At 52.2% G+C, this 22,967-nt stretch overlaps 1 protein-coding gene across 9 annotated transcripts in view; it reads left to right on the forward strand.

Moving 5' to 3' along the window:
• BSN (bassoon presynaptic cytomatrix protein) overlaps nucleotides 1-22,967 on the forward strand; it is a 75,105-nt gene that overhangs the window by 17,650 nt on the left and 34,488 nt on the right. For all 9 annotated transcript variants that reach the window (XM_080606590.1, XM_080606591.1, XM_080606592.1 and 6 more), the window contains exon 3: nucleotides 17,981-18,778. In XM_080606590.1, coding sequence (XP_080462716.1) covers nucleotides 17,981-18,778 — 798 coding nt within the window. The remainder of the gene's footprint in view (nucleotides 1-17,980; nucleotides 18,779-22,967) is intronic.

Genomic DNA, 22,967 nt, shown 5'->3' on the forward strand with positions numbered 1-22,967 from the left:
GCCAGCCTAGTGCTGAGGTTCAGTCTCTGGCTGGGGCTTCTTGGTGGGACCTGAGGTGTGTGGCTGAGAGGAGGCCGTACGCTTGAAGTTGCCCTGACCTCGTGGGGCTCAACAGTAGGAGGTGACGAGAGCAGCAGTTGGCAGTCCTGGGGCGTTGAATGTCACAGTCACCACGGGGGATGGTGGTTTTGGGGTGAGTGGACTGGTTCTGGCTTCCTCATCCTCAGTGGCCAGTGTTTATCAGCTGAGTGTTGTTTTTTACTGTTGTAAAGATGCATTTATCTCATGGAGATCGTGATAAGGTCTCAGATCCCAGCAGAAGGCTCCATAGAGGTTGCAGGATTCCCATTGCGGGTGCCCCAAGAGCTTCACCACAATTAGCACAACCCAAGGGTTGTCCAGCAGAGGTGTTTGCTTTGTCGTCCTCTTCAAGGGACTGGCTGCTGGGGGGACAGCAGCTGCGGCCTGGGGTCACTTGCTTTCCTTACTTCCATTATTACTTCTGCTGCTATCACACAATGACACAGAAAGGTGTCTGCAGCAATCTGGTGGCATTGAAAAGGGCGAAAGGGAGGCAGCTTGCAGGTTTACACGGCTGCTGTATCCCTTGGTGATAGGAGTCAAGTTATCGCAGTTGCAGAATGGCTGAGGCTGGTGGGGACCTCTGGGTCCATCTGATCCTACCCCCTGTCCCCTATCAAGCAGGGATACCCAGAGCAGGTTGCCCAGGACCACATCCAGGCAACTTTTGAAGATCCTTTCCATAATGCAGGGATTTGGGGAAAAGCCACAGAGAACAGAGCGAGCCAGAGGCAAGCCAGGGTGTTTCGGCACAGGGATGGGACATGGACAGGTGTAGCCGTTTGCCTGGAGCAGCTCTGAAATCCATACCTCTGCTAAAACCACTGCTGTTGTCTGAGATTTTGGGGTCAGTGCCATGTGTACCCTCTACCACGCAGCTCGAGGTGGGCACCAGGAGCTTGGTGGTACTGGGGAGCCGGGAGCCCTCCCCAGGGTGGGTCATTGCAGCAGCTCCTGAGCATCCCTCACCTCCAGAGGTCATCTCATCCGACTTCTGCTCAAAGCAGAGATCGAGTGAGGTAGCTCAGGGTTTTATCTGGTTGGGTCTCAAACACTTCCAAGGATGGCGACTGAGCCTGCTGCACGGCTTGCCTGTCCTCGGTACAAAACTTCTTCCTATATCCAGTCTGATCCCTTAAGCCCTGCAGGTGCAGCAAGGTTGGTGCACGGTGATGTGATCATTTCTAATGATGTGATTTCCTGTGGTTATATTTTCCAGTTGTGTTTGCTTACAAGTAAATACGTTTTCAAGGGAATAGTTCACATCTCTAGTCTGGCTGGGGTAGATACATCCTTCTAACTTCTCTTTCTGCTTTCAAGGCTCATAAGCAGGACTAAATCATCAGAAATGTCAAATTTTCTAAGAAAACCGAAACCAAGACAACAAAAACTGTTTTACGCAGTACATCCTCTTCTGCACAATCTGTGGCCTGCCAGAAACCACAAGTATGGTGAGATGAGAGCTCCGCCGCTCGCTTGGCGTGATGCAGCCACGGGTAGCGGTTTCTGAAACCCTTGTGGGAGCCACAAGGTCTTGAAATAAGGTGTTTGTATAAGCTTGGCATGTCTCTTAATATATATCAAATACATGTATGCCCTCACGTAAAGAAATAACAGCAGGGTTAGTGTGTGGGAGCTGCAGTCTGTCAGGCTCCATCCTGTCACTTCTAAAGCAGATGTCTCAGACAAGGGCTCGCTGTACCCCTAGCAAAACACCTGAACCCTGCAATTAGGTGATACTTTATGCTCCAAAGGATGCAAGTTTTTTTGAAAACACTTTTATTTCATTATTTTTTTCATATGGCTTGATGATCATTTTATTTTAAAGGCAAGTCATGCGTTTATATCGTTACTGAGCAGCTGGCCTCTTGGCGTCTTGCAGCGGCGTGTCTCGAGCTGCCTGCTTGCTGAGCAAAGATATCCCTGTTTGGTTTCTTGTTTGTTGTCTTTGAGTTTCTTTGAGCATCAGCTCATCTTGTCTCGCGGGGCTGGGGAAGCAGACGTTCCTGTCCCCTCTCTGTGTCGCTTGGAGTTTTACATGCAGATAATCAGATTCTTGCTCAAAATAACTGCTGTCGTAGTTCTCAATTCTGTCGCGTGCTGGTGTGCGAGTTTTCCCATTCATTCACTAATTTTTCTGAAGGTCAGTGCTCTTCCCTAGGTGGTTATTTTAAGCCTGGGGAAATTTGAAGCAGGGAGCTACTAGAGCGTCGTTAAAGACTGGAAGTGAAATGTGAAGAAGTAACGAAATAATGTGGTAAAATTTATCAGTTTACTCGTACTCCCATGTATGAAATAGTGCAGCCTTGCAGTCCTAATGCTCTGCTAGGATTTTTTAATTTCTCGTTGAAACTTTTCCTAATTTTCCTCTGGCTTTGAGGATTTATTTTTTTTGTCAGGCTGTTCTGCAGGACCGCCCTGGTACTGCTGCCATCTCCTCTGCGAGCGAATAGCTGGGTTTCAAGCTAGTACAATAGGTTTAGAAAATCTTTTTTCTCCATCTTATGCTTTGTAATGCTGTTCCTTTTGACTTCTGCCTGATCCTGCAGCATGTTCATCTGATTGGATTTGCTCTGTTTGGTATAATGAGGAGGCAGGCATCCTATCTGCTCCTTGTGGGGTTTGAAGTGTCATAACACATTGCTAATTTGGGAAATGAATTTCTTCAGTATTGTCTTAATTTTATTTTTTAGGTTGCTTTTAATTCATTTCCTCCCCATCCTAAATGATAGTTGTTTGTTGTTTTTTTTTAAAAAACAGGTTTTGATTTTAATCAAGAGCAGTGGCACAGCATTACAATACGTGCTTTAATTTGTGTTGAAATGATGCTCACATCTAATAGGTTTGCTTGGGACTGTTTTAGGATCGTAGGGAATCTTTGCATTCTTCCTTATGTTTCTGTTGTGCTTTTTTTCAGTTTAAAATCGTGTTCATCAGACGCAGTTTCAGAAGTATTCAAATGCACTCAGTAGATTTTGATTATTTTTTTTTTTCCCCCTGAGCGAAAGGAGCATGTTTATACATGCGTGGCCTTCACCAGATTTCTTCCTTTGTCAAACCCCAGCTCTGGTCAGGAGGACGAGGAGCGCGGCGGCTGGCTTCCAGCCGCGGAGGAGAAGCTCTCGGTGGCTCCCGAGCTGCCTGTGCTGGGAGGAGGCAGCAGCTGTGTTGGTTCAGCTAATCGCTTCACAAAGAAAGAAAATGAAGGCTGAAAGCCACAGGAATCGTCAAGGTGCTCGTGTGCTGCTCTTCCTAAAGCCGATTGCTGCACCCGGCGTTTTTTTTGGCAGGTGAAGGTGCCGTCGTGCCCAAACGGTGCTGCCTCCAGCGTGCGGGCGTGGTGGCATCGCGCCCTGCAGCTGGCAAGGCACACGGCGCTGGGTCAAGTCCCGCGTTTTGGGATGGCTTCTGAAGTAGCTACATCACGAAGAAGGAAAAGCCAGAAAAATCAATCTGTCGTTGCTGTTGCTTTGCAGATCCAGGAGAAATTTTCCACTGGGTCAGGTTGGGTAGAAGGAGAGACACGCTAGCTTGATCCTGAGTAGGCTGTTTGCTTTCGCACCGCTTCAGCCAGCTCTGAATGGGATTGCAGGGAATAATGCTTTTTTTTTTTTTTTTGGTGTGAAAATATTGATAGGACTCCTGAATCTCTCTCCCTGGACCAACAGGTTGTGTGCACGTATTCCCTTCCTTGCTGATGACCTTCACCTCTTAATCCCCTTATCTGTGCGCCGAGCATGCCAGTCCCCACTTCATCCCGTGTCTGCAGCGTCGCAGTGAGGTGCTGCCGTCACCTCCTAGCTGCACTTTTTATTTATTTATTTTTGCTCTCCCTTTTTTTATTGGGGCAGCTAGCACTGAATAGAGCAGCTGGTCTGAAGCTGGAGAGCGGCAGACTTGCACTTGCTGAGGCTTTCTAAATATAAATGACTTGTTTGCCTCTGCAGCCACTGCTGCAGGCTGAGCAGGGGCTTCTGCGGGCTGTCTGCAGCGGCGCGCGCGGTGCCTGCTCGATGGATTGCCGTCCAAGCCGGAGCCAACAAAAAAAAGCTCATGAGTAATCGTGGCTGTTCCTTCCCGTGTTCTGCCTCTCGCTCCTCTCTGCATAGACGGTTCCAATAATGAGAAATCCACTCAAAGAAAATGCCACGAGCAGCTTGGCCAACCGGTGGCCGGTGACTAATGGGGCTGGCGTTGCTCATGGTGCCGCTTCCGACGAGCCGACAGCAGGTCCCAGCGTACCCCTTTGGCGTTAAAAGGAAAGGGAAGCTGCCTGGGGACGTGCTTCCCTCCTTCACTGGGCTTTGTAAGGAGAAACCCAGCGGGACGATGGGCAGCTGCATTCTGCACAGCAGAGAGGGTGCTGCTAGGGGCAGCGCCAGCAGCTCCCCCGGCTTTTCAAGCTTTGCTGTGTGTTTTTTTTTTGTTTTTATTTTTCTTCCTGTTCTCCCGGGATGTCCCTGTGCGGGATGAGACCAGTCGCAGGAGGAGCTGCAGCCCACCTAACTCCTGCTGCCGGGGCTTCCGCCAGCACTGAGGGTGTCGGGTGCTGCCCAGCAGCATCTCTTTTGACCTGAATTTTAGCCGATGGCCGTCGTTATTTATAGAGCCGTGTGGGCTCCTCACACCAGAAACCCGGCTTGGTTTTCCGAGCTTGCTTCTTCCTAACCACCCCCCCACCTCTTGCTGGGGCACGGCTGCATTTTGGTGCTTACAGGCTAAAAGTGGATTTAGGTAGCGTGAAAGCATTAGGAATTTCCGAAAATAGCCCTGTGCTAGCAGCAAGGTGTCTGCAGGCATCACAACAGCAGGTCGCGCCTGCCGAGGTGTTCCTCGCAGCTGGAATTTAAGCTCACGGAGCCTTGCTCGTGGCTCTTGCCTCCAGCCTCGGAGACATAACGTGAGGCTTTGCCCCTGGGCAGCGCTTACCGGAGGGGTGTGGTGCTAATTGGACTACGAAAACTGGTTAATTGAGCTCTGATTGAAACGCAGTCTTATCTAGACTGCAAACCTTTTGATCGAGGACAGCCGAAGGGTGGGATTTTTTTCAGCTCTGGATTTGGTTCGCCTTGTAAATATGCTGTGCGTTGGCTTGGCTTTTTTTTCTCTGAGGGAAATCAAAGCGAAGTTGTTGCAATGGCTCAGTAGGAAAATGTAGAGAGGGAAATGTGGTCTTAATGGGATCGGAATAGACCACGCAGCAGGTCTGTGGGATTAAATGTGTGTCGAAACGAGTTAAGGCAGGGATGCAGCACGGCGCTACGACAGCCGGGGGTGGGTGCTGGGGGAAGGCAGCGCTCTGCTGGCTCCGGGAGCTCGTTTCTGCCTGTGACACCCCCGGGCATCTTCCCAGGCACCCCAGAGCCAGTTCCAGGTGCGTGGCTGGGTGCTGGAGCGCGAAGGCGAGGCAGCACCCAGCACCGGTGGGCTTAATTTGGGCACGAAATATCTGTTGGAACTCCCCCAGGATGGGAAGCAGGCCCAGTGCTGACCTTCTGCTCCCTCCAGCTGCCTGCTCGTCCTCCTGCCTGCAGCCCTGGGGCTGGGCCGGCCGGCTCCTTGCTGCCAGGGGAGGCTGGAAGGGGACAGGCGCACGCATCGGTCCTGCGGGAAGGGAGTTTTGGTGCCCCGCGCCCCTCTGCTGAGCGTGACACACTGCATTCCTGGTACAAGGAAGGAGAAGCACAAAGGCTTGGGCTCATGTGTTTAGCAAAGTCTGGATTATTGTGAATCATCCGCTGTCCTTATCAGAGCGCTACAGACGGCGTTTGCATCAGTCACAGCACAGCCTGCTCTCGGAGTCGGCGGCAGCGCTCTTCCCGTTTAATTGCCGCAAGCAAGCAGCTATTTGAAGCCCTGTCCCCAAAGAGCAAAAGAGCTTGTCGTTGCACGGAACCCAGCTTTGCAAGATGTGTGGGCTCAGCAAATGTCCCCTGGAAAGGATGCAAACCTACAGGTGTGCACGTATATCACTGCAAGAGGTTGGCTGCGCCGCTCTGCAGCGTGGGGCCGTGGCTGGGCTTGGTGCTAACAAACGGGAGCACCCAGGGGGGTGTTGGTTTAATAGGCTTTTGCCTGGTACAGTACACCAGTGCATGAAGACATGGGAAGGGGGAGCTGCAGGTGCTGAACTGCCGCAAGCAGGGCTGGGAGGAGATGTGGCTGCAGCTCCTCGGGGCCATAGCTCCTCCCAAACCAGCATAAGCACGGCTGTGGTCCACGCATCTGTTCTGCTCGGTCCCTCCTGCACTCTCCGGCATGCCACCAGGTCTTTCTGTCCTTGGGGACACCTCACGTTGCTCCTGCCCTCCAGGAAGGTGCTGCACTGTGCTGTAAAGGTCTTGAGCAGAGCGTGGCGCCCAGCAGATACAGCACGGGTCCAGTGGGAAGGTCTTGCTAAAAACTAGTGCTCTGTGACAAGGTACCCTGGGGACCTGGCAAAGAGTTGAATTACCTGAGTCTCTGGATTCCTCAGCAATCATAAACACGCTTATTGTGGGGAGAGGCTTGTCCGTGAGCACGCCTGCATCCGTTCTGCCCACGATGAGCAGCGCGTGCTCTCCCTGCTGCAAAGCCTGTCAGGCCTGGGGAAAAGCAGCTATCCCTGGTGCTTGGTGGAGCTTGGCATGCAAACACAGGAGCAGCTAATGCGCTGAAATTCGGTTTTACAAACTCTATCTTATGTTCTGACCTGCCATATTAATTTTCCAGATGATATGATTGTGGCTTTTGTATTTGAGAGCTCTTTGAAAAATACCACCAAACCGGCACGCCGCTGCTGCCATCTGTCTTCTGAGTGGCTTCTGGGATGCCGTTACTTGCTCTCAGCAGACAATGCTTATTGTCCTATTGAGTTAGGAAGAAAGATCTGCAGGCACTTCTGAAGTATTGTTTTCCATAGGTAACCCTGGGTGTTAAATTCTAGTTGAGGCTGGGGTCGCGTTGAAGTGACCCTCTGTGCAGGTGCTGGGAGCATGTCCCCGGTGACAAGTCCCGGGATCCGAGGGTTTTGAAGGAGGTGCCCTCGGAAGGTCTCCAGCACCATCACTCGGAGCCCCCGCCTCCTCCAGCCACCATCCGTGTCCCCCTGCTCTGCCGCCACTTCCTCGCTGCACAAAGCACCGGGAGGCGACGGTGCCCGAACAGGCGGGCACATGGAAGGCGGCGTTGGTTTGGGTGCAAAATGCTCTCCATGCTGCTGCTTCCCCCTCACCGCTCCGTCCCTCGTTTGCAGCCTGGGTCCGGCCGCTCGCTGTCCCCGCAGCTCCCGTGCCGCCGGGCTGGAGGCTGGGGCGCACGGCGGTGGGGCAGCGCTGGAGGATGCAGAGAGCAGTGCTTGCTGTTGCCGTCACGTCTGAAAAGCACGCTGCGGATCAGAGCCCCGACAGCTGGTGCTTAAACCCAAGCTAACTCTGCTCGAAGCTGTGGTACTGGGACAGCACTTGGTGTTTCTCTCCAGAAGTGGTTCCTCGTTGGCATTTGGAGCTTGGAGCAAATCAAAGGGGGGATGAAGTCAGCTGGGTCGATGCAGTTTGCTCGTCTTTATCTCCGTTTAGTCGGAACGGACACAGTGCTCAGCTTGCACAAGGTATACACCAGTCCCGTGCCCGTTCTGGCCATGGTGGCAGTGCTGATGGAGGCGCTGAGCGTGTTTAGCACCCAAAGGTGCTGCACTGAGCTCTTGGGCTGGAGTAGGAAACATATAGGTCATTGGTCCTGCGCACCTTTACAGCACTGCACTGGCAGAAGAAGGGACAGCTGTCTGGAGGTGGCTGTCACAGGTGCGATGTTTTCATCAGAAATCAGCAAGTAAGGGAAGCTTTTTTTTCTTTTTTCCTCTTGTCCTGACAAGTTAATTTGAGCTTCTGTTGGATGCTGGTTCCTCTCAGCTCCTGCATGCCGTCTGCAGGACCCCCAGCTGGAGCAGCTCTCTGCTCTCCTCCCAAATGAGAGGACACAACGTGCCGGTGCTGAGGGCCGTGGTCCAGGCTGGCTCTGCTGGGCACCCACCCTGAAGCAGTGGGAGAAGAGTGACCAGAAAGAGGAAAGTTTTGCTTCCGGGGTATAATTTTTTTAACTGAGCAATTTTTATTTTACATTTTTCTCTTCTGTAGAAGTTTCTGGTTCTGTAACCAAGGACTTGGCCTGTCCTCTGAGCAGAACAAAGCTAGTAGGACATAGCAGGGTGCTTTCTGATGAAGAGTTTGTGCAACTTTTTGGGGTCTTTTGATTTAGACCTCCATGGCACGCAAAAAAAAAAAAATCTTGATTTGAAAGACCCGTTTTAATCTTGCTTTGCATTTGCATGTGTTAGTATTTTTTTTTCCTTGAAGAAAGGGTGATTGCTGTTGTAGACAGGCTTGCAGTTAAGCACCCCCTTTTTAGAGGAGTATTTAACAGCTAGGAAAATACAATTAACAGCGGCGTGGCTTTACAGGAATCTGTTCACTTCTAATTCTTTGCAGATTTTTGTGTTAGAAATGGTGTGGTTTTTACTTAGCAGGTGATCACTAGCACACTGTGTCTGGGTACGTTGGGACAGGAATAGCAACCCTGCTGTAGAAAGGCTGTTCCCACTGGAAGCAGGACCTGGAGGCACACGTGGCCATGAGCTGTGCCTAAGGGGATGCCCTGGAGACACCAGGACCCCGTTCTGCAGCGAGGAGGTGCCCGTCACTGCCTCGTGGCCTTGGTGCATGGATGGCTCCTCCAGACAAATGCACCCAGCAGGGAACCGCCAGTCCCAGGCTGCAGTTCTGTCCTCTGGGGAAGGGGACAGCAAGTAGCAGACTTAAACTGCAAGGAAGTTTTAGGTTAACGTGTTGGGACTGCTCGCTAACAGTCAGGATGGTTAAGCTAAAGCCCCGATATTCCCCCTTCTAGTGCCCACCCAGTAAACCCACGACTGCTGGGAAGTGTAAGGACCGAATTTGGCACCCAGGGACATGCAGCGGGGGCAGGAGGGGACGTGACCCGGTCCTGCCTCGCTCTGTGGCTGTCTGCTTTGTTCGATACCTGCATCTGCTGAGCAGCACGAAAATCCAAACAATGGCACAGGCTGTGGGAGTGATTTCAGGCAATTTTGGTGATTTTCAGTGTGAGTGATTTCAGCTGGGGGCAGCTCATGCTGTTGCTCCTTTGGCCAGTGCTTAATAGCAGGAGTTGCATTTTTTTTTTTTTTTTTTAAATTTGAGTTGTGGGATGAACGTTTTCACCCCAAGTCATCCCCTACCCTGAGGAACTCTTGCAGGGTGACGGTTGCGTCAGGACTTCTTAACGAAGGTCAGGTCATGGCAGCTTTGGGGTGTCTCAGGGCCATTGCATCAGCTCGCATCTTCTTTGCTACGGCCATAGATCTGTGCCTCACCAGTCCTGTGGCTGGCTAGATTGAGAATTATTCATGGCAGGGAACTTAGGTTTATCTGGAATAATTGAGTAATTAACTCTGTTTAGGTATGTAAAAAGGTTGTGCAACGGCTAGTCTGTCTTCAGGCCTTACATTCTGCAAGAGCATCCGTTACATATTTAATCCATAGCAATAAAAAGACAGAATGCATTCTGCTTTGCTGCATTGGTCCACTCCAGTTTGTTCCCTTGCCCAAGCTGTTCATTCCAGTCGGTTTTCTCCAAAAAAAAAAAAGTGCATTGGACCGGGACAAACGAGGCATAACTTGGCTGCTTCAGTCTGGAGAGGATGGGAGGCAGAAATGGCTGTTCTGTGGCTCTCTCTGAAAATATTTTGTACTATTTATGTCAGCACCCAGGATTATCTGTATCATTTTAAAAAATTATGTCCCACCCGGTTTGTAATGAGCAAAACAGCAAAATCAATTGTGTGACATCTGTAGACGGGGCAAAACTTGACGCCTAAAAGGACCTTGAAGTACTCAGGCTCATTGGGTTCGTTCCCTGCACTGCAGGTGCGGCCTCCAGGTGCTGTGCTTGTTGAGGAGCATCCCCAGAGGAACCAAAAACTCGTGGCAAGGCTGCAACAGGGCCTGCTCGGAGCAGCCACGCGGAGCCGTGCAGCAAATGAATGAGGGTTTGTTCCGCACTACCGACAGGAAAGCGGGCTGCTTTTAAGTTAATCTGCTTTCAGGCTGCGTAACGAGAGCAACCCCTGTGCGTTGCGACAGGGGGGAATCGTGCTGCCATGGGCTCGGCTGCCAGCTTTCCCCTTCGTGCCCAGGGAAACCGCTGTTCTGGGCACTGACACCAGGCCCCTCGCTCTTCCTAGGTTGCTATTTTAGTTCTGTAGAAGTCAAAGAAGTCTCAAGGCCCCAGAGGCTCCCGATGTTGGGATGCCTCGCCGCAGGGTACCGGAGCAGCAGCAAAATGAGGCAAAGCAATCCATTAGGCTTCCCAGGAGCGCGAGGGCTCGTGTCGAGGCCCTGCAGCTGCGGGGCTTGGAGCTGCACTTAAAGCACGTCCATGCTGCAAGCTCACGAGGTGAAACCCTGGGGGGAAAGCTCTGCGCAGCTCCCCGTGACCACGTGTGGAGGAAAGCGTCCTCCGAGCACATCTGTGCGTCCGAACCTTTCATGTGCTCCCACAGAAGGAGAACAAAGGCTGTCTAAACAGGAGCTAGTGAGGCAGCAAATCGCACAAGAAACATTCGCTAATGAAGTGGAAGGACTTGTCCCTTTGCCCAGGGCCGTGGCACTGCAGGCTGCAGGGCTGGGCAGCATCGTGCTGTGATGGGGGCCCCGTGACCAGGGAGGAGAGGCTGGGGGCACCCCGGCAGGATCGGAGTGTAGGGTCTGGCTACAGAAAGGGCTCTGCCACCCGTTAACCCCGCACGGGGCATGGGTTTCTTGCCTTCACCCAGGAGGCAGCGGCTCCCTCAGCGCACTGGCGATGGGGACCTGGCAGGGGGAGTACCACCCTGCCTGTGACGGCAGGCCAAGGTTAGTTGCAAAGCTGTTCGGTGATGTTTTTTATTTTTAATTTATGTTTGCTTAATTTTGTGCGGTGTGTGGAAGGAGGGCGTGCAGATCCTGTTGTGCACGGGCAGGGGGTGGCAGGGGCGGCCGCCCCGGGGACAGAGGGGTGCGCTGTGATGCACACATGCAAGGCGTCTCCAGCAGCCTTTTTCCTGCCCTGCCTGTATCCCGGCAGCAATCTCCCCGCAGGAGCACATTGCGTGCACTCTGCTGCCTTTTCCTCTGCTGTGCGCAGAAGAGATGGCACCCGTTTGTGGTTCCTGGTCGTTTTGAAAGCAGCGGGAGAAGACTCGCTCTCAGTTAGTTTGGGGGGTGCTAACTAGAGAAAGAGGCTTTCTTAGGGGAAAATTGGTTAATAAATGACTAATAGGGTGAAATGGCGCTGTCTTACTCTGCAGCTTGGTTCTCTGGACAAATGCAATTTCCCATCTGTTGTTTGCAGTGAAGGAGATGAGTTTTGGGGGTTTGTTCCTGCTCGCCAGCACGGGTTGATTATTTCCTGGCAAGCGCTAGCACAATGATTACCGAGGGCTTCTGTGGCTTCCCCTTCTGGACAGAAGTGCCGAGGAGTGGATTTTATTTGTTTTGATATCTTTGAAGAGAAAGCTGAGCATAAGGTGGCTGTTTTCAGAAGTGCCTCGCTGACTGATCCCCTTGCCAGTTAAGTGCCTGAACACCCCTAATTGCACGGTCCTTCCGGAGCGCTGCGTCCTTGTGCAAGCATGCTTTACATCTTGACCAGGAAACTTCAGCCCACGTCCCTGTGTGTACTGGCGTGGAGCTGGCATGCGTTTTGGCCCATCTTGAGGCCACGCTGGGACAGCCATCGGCTCCAGCCATGCTGCAGGGGAGCCTGCAGAGACCTTGTCCCCTGCTGCTCTCTTCTCCTTCGTGCCTGCTCCCCTAGGTGGGACCCTGGCTGGTGCTCCACGTTGCAGCCTCCCAGGGGGTGTTTTGCAGGGCTCTTGTCTCACTTGTGTGCAGGTTGTGCACCGATCCAAACAGCGAGAGCTGCTTGCCCTGCTGTGAATAGGTGAGCTCTGGGGTAAGCTGTCCCTGTGCTGCTACAGGAGAAATGGGCAAAATCTTCAGAACAATGTATATATTTGTATTTGTTGTGCTCTCCACCAGCCAGCCTGAGATGGTGCGGGAAGCCTTCTCTGTGTGGTACCATTAGCTTTTCTCGCTTGTCAGGAGCTCTTCCAGGCTTTGCTGAGCTTTCCCTGCTCTCCCCCTGCAATTCCCACCTTCTGCCTGCCCTGCAGCACCCCCAGCCCCCTGCCGTAGCTTGCTGCTCCCCCCCCCAGCTGGAGGCTGTCGTGTAGTGTTGCCTGTTCTCTTGGATCAGGCTGTTCCTTTAATTGCACGGCGCATAGCTCTGGCAGATTTTGGTGCGATGCTACAAAATGTAAGACGTGCCCCCGGAGAGCTCCTCCAGAGCTGATCCGGGAGGCATTGCAAGGAAGGGACGTTTCGCTGACTCGCTGATTTCTTTAGATGGTGGTTCTTCAGCTGCAGGCTAAGCTGATGAGCTGAAGGCGTGTGAGGACACTCAAGGCATGTCCCTGGCAGCTCTTCAGCTCCAGGAAGAGGCTGGGATGCTGCAGTGTTCCTCCGGGACAGCCAGTAGCACCCATTGATGAACCCCTTCTTCACCCAGTCAGTGATCCCTGGCACTGAGCCTCCCCTCAGGGCGATTAACGCAGTACCTTCGTTACCAAATTACAGCTTTGGCTATTTTTATACCACCCTGGCTCTGGAGGTTCTGGTGCCCAGGAAAGGTGGTGAGGGAGATGGGACCATGGTCTTCGGGCACATCTGCTGGGGGTCGGCTTTGTGAGCTGGGGCTCCTGGAGGCCTGGAGTTGGAAAACTCCTTCCAGAGGCTTGCTGTCTTGTGGTTCTCAAATGCGTTTTTCCAGGATTTCCAAATTTGTAGAATGTTAAATACACATTTTGGACAACTTGGAGCAAACCCACGTTCCTTTCCTTTGCTTGACAATGAACTTGTCCCGTTTTTCAGCTGGCTGCGCACGCAGCTTTCTCATGCCAGGAAAGGAGGGCAGGCTGTGTCTCTCCCTGTCCTGTTCAAAGTGGCCAACCGGCATGGGACCTCTTCCTTGAGATCACGTGGAAGCTGCTGGTGCCAGCCTAAAATAACCCTTTCAGACAAGTAACTGTGCTCCTGACGTGCCCGATGGCCTCCTGTATGGAGAGCTGTGGCTGCGGGGAGGTGTAAATGGGCAGAGCTGGTCAGGAGCCACCAAGTCTCCCAAATCTCAAATAGTCATCTAATGCTCTCCTGTCCTCGTCCGCTTGTCCAGTAGGACAGCCTTCTGCATCACCTCCAAACGGTCCCGAATAGCCAATCTGTGGTAAAGATGGAATTATTCTTCATTATGGTCCTAAATTTTGGCTCAAAGAGATCATGGGCATTTGCTTGAAGCCTTTCTGTTTGCAGCTCACTTTAAAGCTCTTGCCTACTGCGAAGGCCGAGCACTGTGCTTAGGAGGCCTTCACAGCCGTGTTGTCTTGCCTCAGGAGATCCAAACAACCTGCGCATCGCCAGCCTCTCCTGCTAACAGATCCAGGGGGCAGGCCGTCTCCGCATAACTGCCTAAAAGAGGTGGTGGTAGAATAACGGCGGAAGTCCCACGAGCTCAACAAGCCATCTCCATCATCGTTTCGTATCAAGTCGCTTTTAGTTGGGCGGCTTCCTGGGTGTTGTTCTAGAGGGACTGGTGAACCGCAGTACACAGGGCTGCATGTTGGCCCTCCCTGTGTACCTCTGCAAAGCACCGCTCTCCTGTACCGAGCCCACCTGCAGAGGGTCAGGATTTGGCCCCCCCGTGCATCCCGTCGCACTGGGTGGTTCAAACTTTCAAAGCTGGCGAGATGAGTTTGGGCACTAAATCCCCTAGAGATGAAAGGCCTTATAAGTTTTACCTCCATGAGCCTTGTACCGAGCCCAACAGCATGTGTATAATTTGCTTTAATGGCTAGAAACATCTGCTGTTAAAAATGATGCTTAATATATTTGGCTTCCATTTCCAGTCATTAGTTCTTTTTATGCCTTTTTATGCCTAATTAAGAACCTTTTAGTACCTGATATTGTTTCCTCTGAATGTGCAGCTCTGTCGTAATCAAGTCACTTCTTAATCTTCTCTTTGATAAACTAAAAAGATCAACCTCTTTAATTCTCTCATTTCAGACATTTTCTCCTAAAATTGCTTTTACAGATCCGGTCTATATCTTTTGCAGAGTTGTACTAATGTTTTTTAAATGTCGGTGTTGAACCGTTCACGGTTCTGGAACGGCTCCCTTGGTGCTGGAAGCAGAGGCTGAGCCACCTCCATATTCCCACCTCCAGCTTCGTGCCACCGCATGGAGCCAGCTCGGGTTTGCAGGAAGCAGAGACTCGGCTGCATCCATATTTATTGCTATACCGAACTCTGTGATGTGGTGATATTGCCACAGTGAGATCAGGACCCTACTAGAGAGGCACCTAAGCAGTAGTAAGCCCTTGTTGTCCTCCAGGTCTGCCAGGTAACTACTCTGAAATCCATTTAGCATATTCAGTATTTTATAGGGCTTTTTTTTTTTGTCAGCATGTCACTTATTATGAGGTTAAAACACCTTTTGGACATCATGTATATTGCTTCCATTCATTACTAATACCAAATCTGCATTCTTAGCAGAGAATAAAATCAGGTTTGCTTTCCATGACCTATTTTCCCTAAAACCACGTTGACTGGCATATATGCTTGCCCTTCAGTTCTCTGCTGCATGACTCCAGTGTCATCTTTCTGTCTTAGATGGCTGGCTGGCCTGTTCAGGTCATACCCTTGCTGGCTTGGTGTTTAAGCAGAAGACATGCAGTCTTATAAAATTCCCTCAGTGCACTTTAACATCAGCATGCAGCAGTTTTCTTAGCTCTCTCAGATCTTTTGGATGCAAAATTATTCAGATCTGCCAAATTTAAATATCCTTAGCGCTGGTAGATGTTGTTGAATGTTCGTCTCAATTGCTAATAAGTTGGAAATGCTTCATCCTTGAGATGAGTATTATCCTGCTTCTTTCCAAATGTTTACCAGCAGTAATTATTGCACTTCCACCATATCTTTCTCATTAGCAGCGTTACCTTCTGCATCCAGTAATGGACCTGTGTCCTTCCTCGGGTAGCCTCTGTCCATGATGCACGTGATAAATCTTTTCTGCTGCTCCCCAACAGACTTTTTCATGAAGTTCCTGTGTTTTCATACGGTTTACGTACTTCACAGCTTCTTGTTTCCATCAGTTGATACTGGTGTGCTGAGCTCTGATAATTTTTGATTTTATATTTCCAATTGTGCCTTTTTTTTTTTTTTTTGCACAGCAGTCGCCTTCCCTTCTAGCCAGCCTCGTTCACTCCCTATTGAGGGATTGGTTCTGTTTCAGAATCATCATTTTGCACTCCAATTTTCTTCGAATTTTTCAGTATTTCTGCAGTCAAATTTCGTCAGCTGAAGGAGACTAGCATGCTCTGCACAGCCAGTCCAAGGCTGTTCACGGAAGCATAACTTTGCTTCTTGGTATTTCAGAGCGTAATGGTGACTTCAGCATTCCAGCGATGGGAGCTGGACCTTGAGTTTTCGATCTTTTTAGGTTTTCCTCTTCTCCTTGATGGGTGTTTCGTTTTGCTGCTTACCCTGACTGTTGGCACTAATGTAGAAGTAGTAGGAAAACTTCTTTCCATATTCCTGCCTCTGTTTCTGTCATGTTTCCTGTGCATCTTCCACTCCTCCGTGGTTGGTCGGCGGGCAAGAAGGTTAGCACGCAGAGGAAGGTGATGCAAGCCACCTGAGTCGCCCATCATTTCATATGTTTGAGTCTTAATCACCCAGTACTCCGCCAAATCAAGACTTTCAGGGGTTGGGTTACCAACCTTCACTCTTCCAGGATCCTTTCAATTGTCTTTGATCTGCATAGGCCACACGTCGCAGAGAGGCTGGCCAGGCAGTGCGGTAGCCCCACGTGAAGTCACGTCTCAGACATTCACACGGGGAGCCCACCACACCGCTGTATCCCCTCGAGTTTTCTCCTCGGTATTCCACAGCATGTGCTCGCTGAAACACTGGTAACTGTCTGGTCACTTCTGTCTGATTGGAACACTTTTTTTTTCCTGTCTTGGTTGCAAAGCACCATTGATTGTATGCATGTACACATGCAAGTGAGCTTGTAGGCATGCACATGAACCAGGTTTAAGTGGAAAAAGCTTCAATTATCCCATTGTTCCCAAGCCTCTGGGCTCAGGACTGTCCTGGTGGCTTGTCCCTGACCCATACTCTGCTTTTGTGGCCATCAGGAGACTGGGGGACCTCCTGGTGTCAGGGAGCGCTTCTGCACGGTGGAGATCTGCTCTTTCCCCACTTTCTACCTAGCCCTAGGGTCTTAAAGTGTGGATAAGAAGATTACGCAGAGAGGGAAGATTTGCATTTCTTAGATACTGGGAACTTTGTGGGGGAGAGAGAACCTGAATAGAAAGGATTGGTTCTCCCTTAATCAGAGCTGATGGGGATAGCACGCAAAGCTGATGGGAGTTCAGGAGCCACTCTCCTGAAATAGCGCAGCGGGGAAAAACGCCGAGGGACAAGAACGCAAAAATAATGTGAGGAGTTCTGCACATCTTCAGTTTGTGGCTCAGAACAGTGATCGCAAAACCACAAGAAGTTATAAAGTCTAATAAATATCAGTGGCTGTAACAGCCCCTTGCGATGTAGCTAAATGGGGAGGATGCGGTTGGGGTGGCTCACGTCGGGTGGTGGTTTGGGCAGCAGGCAGCACCCCTTGCACGTGGTCACACTGCTGAGGGCCTGGAGGGCGGACAGGGTGAGCAGAAGTGACAGGGTTTGGGGCACGGGAGCTCAGCAAGCAGTGGGCATGGCAGAGTGAGAAGAGCTTGGAGCTGATGTGTGACCGCTTCTGTAGGGTGTGGGAAGGAGCTTTGGAGACCCAGGGACGGAAGATGGAGCAGAGTTGGAGAACGCTCTGGTTCTTTTTGGCCCCGTGCTTTGCTTTTCTTGGGGAAATCTTCTGCAAGCAGACCTGGTTATCCTGTGCTATACGTTAATATTTGCATAGCTGCAGAGCATCCCGGGGATTCCTCATATTAGAAGGCTCGCAGCTTTCATACGGCCTCTTTAATTAACTTAATTCAGACATTAGTGTGTCACAGGGAACGTCTCTCAAGGGGGGAAGTCTTTCATTTATCTCCACTTAGCCAGGGAGCACTACGTTTTTCATTTGCATCCTCTGACTTGTCCTTGCAAGAGTGGGAATTAACCTCTCACTCCCACGCCGGTGTTGTGCCCACCCAGAGGAGCTGATGCATTGTGGAGAAGCTGCTCCTTCTGCCCCCGGTATCCCTGGACCTTCTGCAGGTCCTGTGCTCACCCCGGAGGTGGCCCTGGCTGTTTTCTGGACTGCTTGTAGACGCCATTTGCTTGCCTTGAAGGGCGCAGGCTTGGGAGGAGGTTTCATGGGGTTAGGGAGGCCCCAACCAAGAGAAGAAGTGGGCTTCCAGGACCTTCTCCCTCCAGCTTCTGCACCCGCATCAAGAGCCCTCTTCCACCAGGAGAGAGCTGGGGGGACGAAAGCCTTATAGCTAGCAAGAGCTTTGCAGCAGAAGCCTTGGAAGCAAAACAAAGCTAATTAAAGCCTGCTTCAGCACATGCCTGTTATGCTGTAGGTACCTGTGACAGATGGGGTCTGTTCCCCGTGACTGCAAGACACTTGTGCGAAGAACACAGTGCTGAAATGTTTGCTTGTTTGTTTGTTTTTTGGGGGGGAGGGTGATAACTTAGCTACATAGGATTTTGCTTACAGAGCTCGTTAGCCATGACCTGGTGGTGCACGTGCTGGCTGCGCCTTGCTTGCTGACGGTCGCTCACCGCCCCGTGTCCTCTTCTTGCCCCACAGGTGAAGGAATGGTTGTGCCTGAACTGCCAGATGCAGAGGGCGTTGGGGATGGACATGACCACTGCCCCACGCTCCAAAAGCCAGCAGCAGCTGCACTCCCCCTCGCCGTCTCCGTCCCACTCCCCAGCCAAGCTCCCGGCGGGCCAGGAGAAGACCCCGGCACCCACCCAGACAAGCGCCCGTCCTGGTGCCACCACCGCTGTCCCACTGCCTGAGACCCAGAAACCACAGACGGCTGCACCGCAGAGGGAGCAGCATGGCCAGCCAAAAGCCGCCGCTCCTCGGGAAGCGGCAAGGTCCTCCCCGCAGCACCATCAAGCAAAACCTTCCTCCTCTGAGCAGAGAAAGGCGGTGGGAGACCCCAAACCCCCCGCCCCTGGTGCTGGGGCTCCTGAACAAGCCCAGGAGGGGCTCACGGGGAAGCTCTTCGGCTTCGGAGCTTCCCTCCTGACCCAGGCGAGCACGCTCATGTCTGTTCAGCCAGAGGCCCCCGCTCCAAGTCAGCAGTCTTCTGGCAAAGTGCCTCCAAAAATCGTCTTCAGTGACGCCAGCAAGGAAGCTGGTCCCAAAGCCCTGGGGGCGCAGAGCCGGGCTGGGGCTGCGCCGGCTGCCAAAGCAGGCAAACCGGAGCCGGGCGTTAAGCCAAAGGAAGTGCCGAAAGCCAGGGTCTTGTGCCCCCTCTGCAAGGCGGAGATCAACGTGGGCTCCGGCGAGCCCCCCAACTACAACGCCTGCACGACCTGCCGGCAGCAGGTGTGCAACATGTGTGGCTTCAACCCGACGCCTCATCTGGTGGAGGTAAGGGGGCTCGCAGGGCTTTCATCGCTCTCTTGTCACTTAAAATGGGGAAAGTACAATGCATTTCCCATCAGAGGCTGGTCCCTGCTGTATGAAGCCCCGGCCTGCGAGCAGCCTCCTGGGGGCAGAAGCAAATGCCAGAGGTGCATGCAAAGCTCAGATCTCCTCACAGTGAAAGCAGTGCCGGGTGTATAGCAATGTCCCGTGTTCTTTGTGTGCTTCCCGCGACCCGAAGCGGTGAGGAGACAAGGCACCGTGAGGCAGGAGGCGCTGGAGGGCGGTGGGGATGGCAATCCCAAAAGTTGGGTGCGGATGGTCACGTGGAGGCAAGGGAGAAGGCTCCACGGGAAAAGAGCCCTGAAAATCGTGAGGGGAGGGCTGCTGGGAGAAAAGCCCAGGGAATGTGGGAGGCTGCAGCCGGCACCGTGTCGGTGCCAGGACTGGGCCGGTTTGGTTTGTGAGGGTGGAAGGGACTTGCTGCAAACAGGCTCTGGATCCCCTGGTAAATCTTCACCGGTCTGCACCGAGGATTTCACAAAAATGTATAGATTTTATACTGATCTCACGTGAGGAGCAGAGCGGGGGGTGGTCGCTGCTCGGGGCACCCCCAGCAATGCTTTCCGCTCCCTGTAGGTGTTCAAGGAGTCAGGGGCCAGGGTAAGGAAACAAAAGCCGCTCACCAGGGAGTGTCCTCCTCCTGGTGCTGCAGGTGGATGTCTCGGCCAGGCGGAGCTTGGCAGTGGATGTCCTGCCCCAGATGGTGGGGGCACGAGGGAAGCGGTCTGGGACCCAACAAGAGGGTTTCAAGCCAGCTGAGGACACACGCTGGCCCATGGGAGTTTGCTGCCCTCTCCAGATCCCCTGCTCTGTGGTGTCTGCGTACGGTGTGAGGGAACAGGCTGTGCGCGGCGCTGTTCGGACGCGAGCAGCTGGGTGCTGTGCAGCCCGCTGGGGTGGAGTGCGGGGAGAGGAGGAGGAGGAGGCCGAGGTGGGCTGAGGGCCATCCAGTCCCGCCAGCTGTGGTCCGGGAAGTCTCTGAATTGTGGTGCCCGCCCAGAGCATCTTCCAAAGCCCCCGAAAGGAACCTTAACCATCTCCTAGCTGCCTCAGCTCTATAGGAGCGTGGTGCAACTGGCGCAGGTGTTCCCATACCTCCCCCTTTGGCAGGAGGGAGGGAGATCTTACAGACCCTTGGAGAAGGCCTTATCTGAAGTCTAGACCCTCGCCTCCTCCTCTACAGGTGATTCAAGACCCTTATGAGAGGGTGCCCGTGGCTTGCTCCTGGAAGTGCTGCATCTAGCAGCCAGCAAGACACACAACCAACACCATCAGCATGTGGAAAAGTTAATGGGAATTTCAAATGGCCAGAAGTAGGATTGCTAATCTTGGCTCCGTTCCACTGTGGATAATTACATTTTATGTCCCTAACTCTTCCCTGCAGTTTCAATTACAGGCAGCAATGTTCTCCCCTTCCCGAAGCTCTGGACGCAGAGGCTTGGAGCAGCACCCCTTTCACGCGACTCCCTTTTCGGCAGAAATGCTCTGCTCCTTCCTACCAGTTTTGTTCTAAAAGGTCGAATCTCAAAGAGGTTTGTGTGGTGAGAATGGGAGCAGCAGCAATGTTCCCAGCACAAAATGACTGCTTTGAAACGGAGCTGTGTGGAAATTGGTGTTACTTTGGATGCTGGGATGAGACCTGCAGCAATAGTGCTCTATGAAAATGAGTTGAAGACTGCTTGGTATGGAGCATGGTGTGTTTTTATTAGGCATAATGTGAGCAGAACTAGACTGGGTACCAGTAAAGCACTGCTTCTTCCCTGTCCTGAGGATTTTGGTGAGAAAATGTGTCCAGGCTTTGTGTAGTCCCTTGCGAAGGGCTGAAGCCCAGTCTCGGTGTGCTCTTGGGTAAGGATGAGTTTCCAGGATAAGTTTTAGAAAACGCACACGTGGATGAAATGGCTGTAGCATGCTCCCCTGGACGCCCCGTTGTGGCACAGAGCATTACTTTGGGCGTGGGTTGTAGCTGCTGACGTGGTGCTCTCCGCAGGTACCATGGAAAGGTGGCTGAGAGGCAGGTAGCCTCTCCCCGGCAGTGGTCTTGGATATCTAGAACGAGAATCTGGCTTAGAGTAGATAGGTTGGCTGATGCAAAATTATTTTTTAAGAGTTGAGGAATAAATGAAACACTTGAGCTGTGAATGTTGTTAAACTTTCTGGAAAAATAAAGGGGGGGGGAACATTGTAAGATCTTTTAATACTGTCAGGCTTTAGGTTTGCTTGATCTTCTTAGAAAATTGCTCTGTGGTCTTATCCTCTGAGTGGAAGTGTTTTGCCTGCAGCTCGCATGAGCTTGTCCCAAGCTTCAAGATTCGTACACAAATAGCAGAGCTCATTCTTTGAAGTAGCAAGGCTTGATCCATTAATTGCTTTACGAATTAGGACCTTGACTGCAAACTGCTGTTGGAAGTTCTGTGAAAGCTAATGAGGACGTTTGAGCCTGGGTCCGCTGATATTCAGAGGAGCCTGCGTTGAAGGCTGGGCAGCCACGGGCGGTACCCTGCAGCCTGGGCAGAGCCTTCCTCCCTGGCTTCAAACAGTGTGAGTCACACCAAGGGGGAGGAGAAGAAGGCACAGGCTGTTGTGGCCTGGTTTTTGGAGGAAGGATGGAGTTTTGCAGCCAAACAGTGCTAGAAGAATGTTTTCTGCAAATAGTTGCATCGTCACTGCAGGCTGCTGAGGCTGGGTCACAGTGTCACGGAGCTGGGCTTCCTCACAGAGGTGGGCTGCGTGCATTGGCAGTTTCATTGCAAAACCACATAACCGCTTGGGGGCTGGGGAAAAACCCTAAATAATGTGTCCTTCCTCAAACAGGACACGTGTTTTCACTAACTAGGTCATCTGTACTGCCAGGGGGGCACGGACTAAATTCCACTAAAGGAGACTTCTCCGCAAGTATTAGCTCAAACTGTCACGGCTTAGTGGAGAGCATCGCCCAGGCTGAGCCCCCTGCTAGTGGCAGGGCTGGGTGACACGTCTGCGTGCGTGGGGACCCTGAGACCTCAGGTGGGAGCTGAGGGACGTGCCAGCAGCACTGCTTCCTGGCAGAGACCCCAGTTCCATGGTGGCATCACACACGATGCTCGGGACAAACGGCATCACCAGGAGCCCCTTGCCTCTGCCAGGGGCAGTCCCCCAGGGACAGAGTGGCCAGTGAGTGGAGGAGCAGGAGAGGCTTCTGCCCCTATCTGCAGCCCCCTCAAACTTCTGGTTTCTCTTGGAACCATCACTGCTTACCTGTGATATTTTCAGATCCATCCCACGCCTGATCTACAGATGGAGCCGGAGGCTCTGGGTCCCTGTCGTCCCCTCCCACCCTCTGCTGTGGCACAGCAAAGCTGCATCTCCCCAGTGATTCATTCAGCTGAGTGCATTCAAACCTAACGAAAGATTAAAAAAAAAAAAAGTAAAAATGCTGTTTTCTGTGCAGTCATCAGCTGAGTTGCATAGGTGCTTAGCCACTGAAGGAACTGGTTCCCTTCATTTCCAGGTGGTATGAGGTGAGAAAAGGAGCGAGCGGGCAAGGTTCTTTTCCCCAGATCACATCATTATGTACGGGGTTGGGGCTGCCTCTGTTGTCACTGTCTATGCTGGAAGCTCTTCTGCTCACGTTTGTCATGGGCCAGTAGGTATTTCAGTCATTGTTGCTAAGCTGTGGTTGCTCTCATTAAACCTGGGTGAGAAGCCACCACAGCTTTTGGATGTGTTGGGACCTGGCCATTGAATTAGTGCCGCTCTTTCATCCGCCAACAAAAGATTTTTGATGGTGTTAGAAGGCTGCAAAGGTCAGGGCTGCGTGTCTTCCATAAAAGCCTTGCATTTGTATACAGCTCTCCTCCTTGCCTGTATCCAGAGGCAGGTTTCTTATGCAGATCTCGAAGGCGACTTGAGCTTTCCTCCTTGGTTTTGTGCTGGCGTAGCTCGGTCTGGCTGCGAGCACCTGGCCAGAGCTGCTGCGGGATGCGCTGCGTGGCCCGTCCTCTCGCAGGACCTTGAGCCTTAGCGAGCTTCGGGGCACGGTCGGAAGGTGATGGTGAGGACTGAGAGCCTAGGGCTCTTGAGGAGGTAGGCCTGAAGTTCAGGCACAAGCATGGCGTTGTGGCAGCACATCCCAGGAGAAGGGGTGGGCTGT

The sequence above is a fragment of the Anser brachyrhynchus genome (genome assembly GCF_964034855.1).
Source record: "Anser brachyrhynchus genome assembly, chromosome: 10".
In the NCBI taxonomy this organism is placed as follows: Eukaryota; Metazoa; Chordata; class Aves; order Anseriformes; family Anatidae; genus Anser; species Anser brachyrhynchus.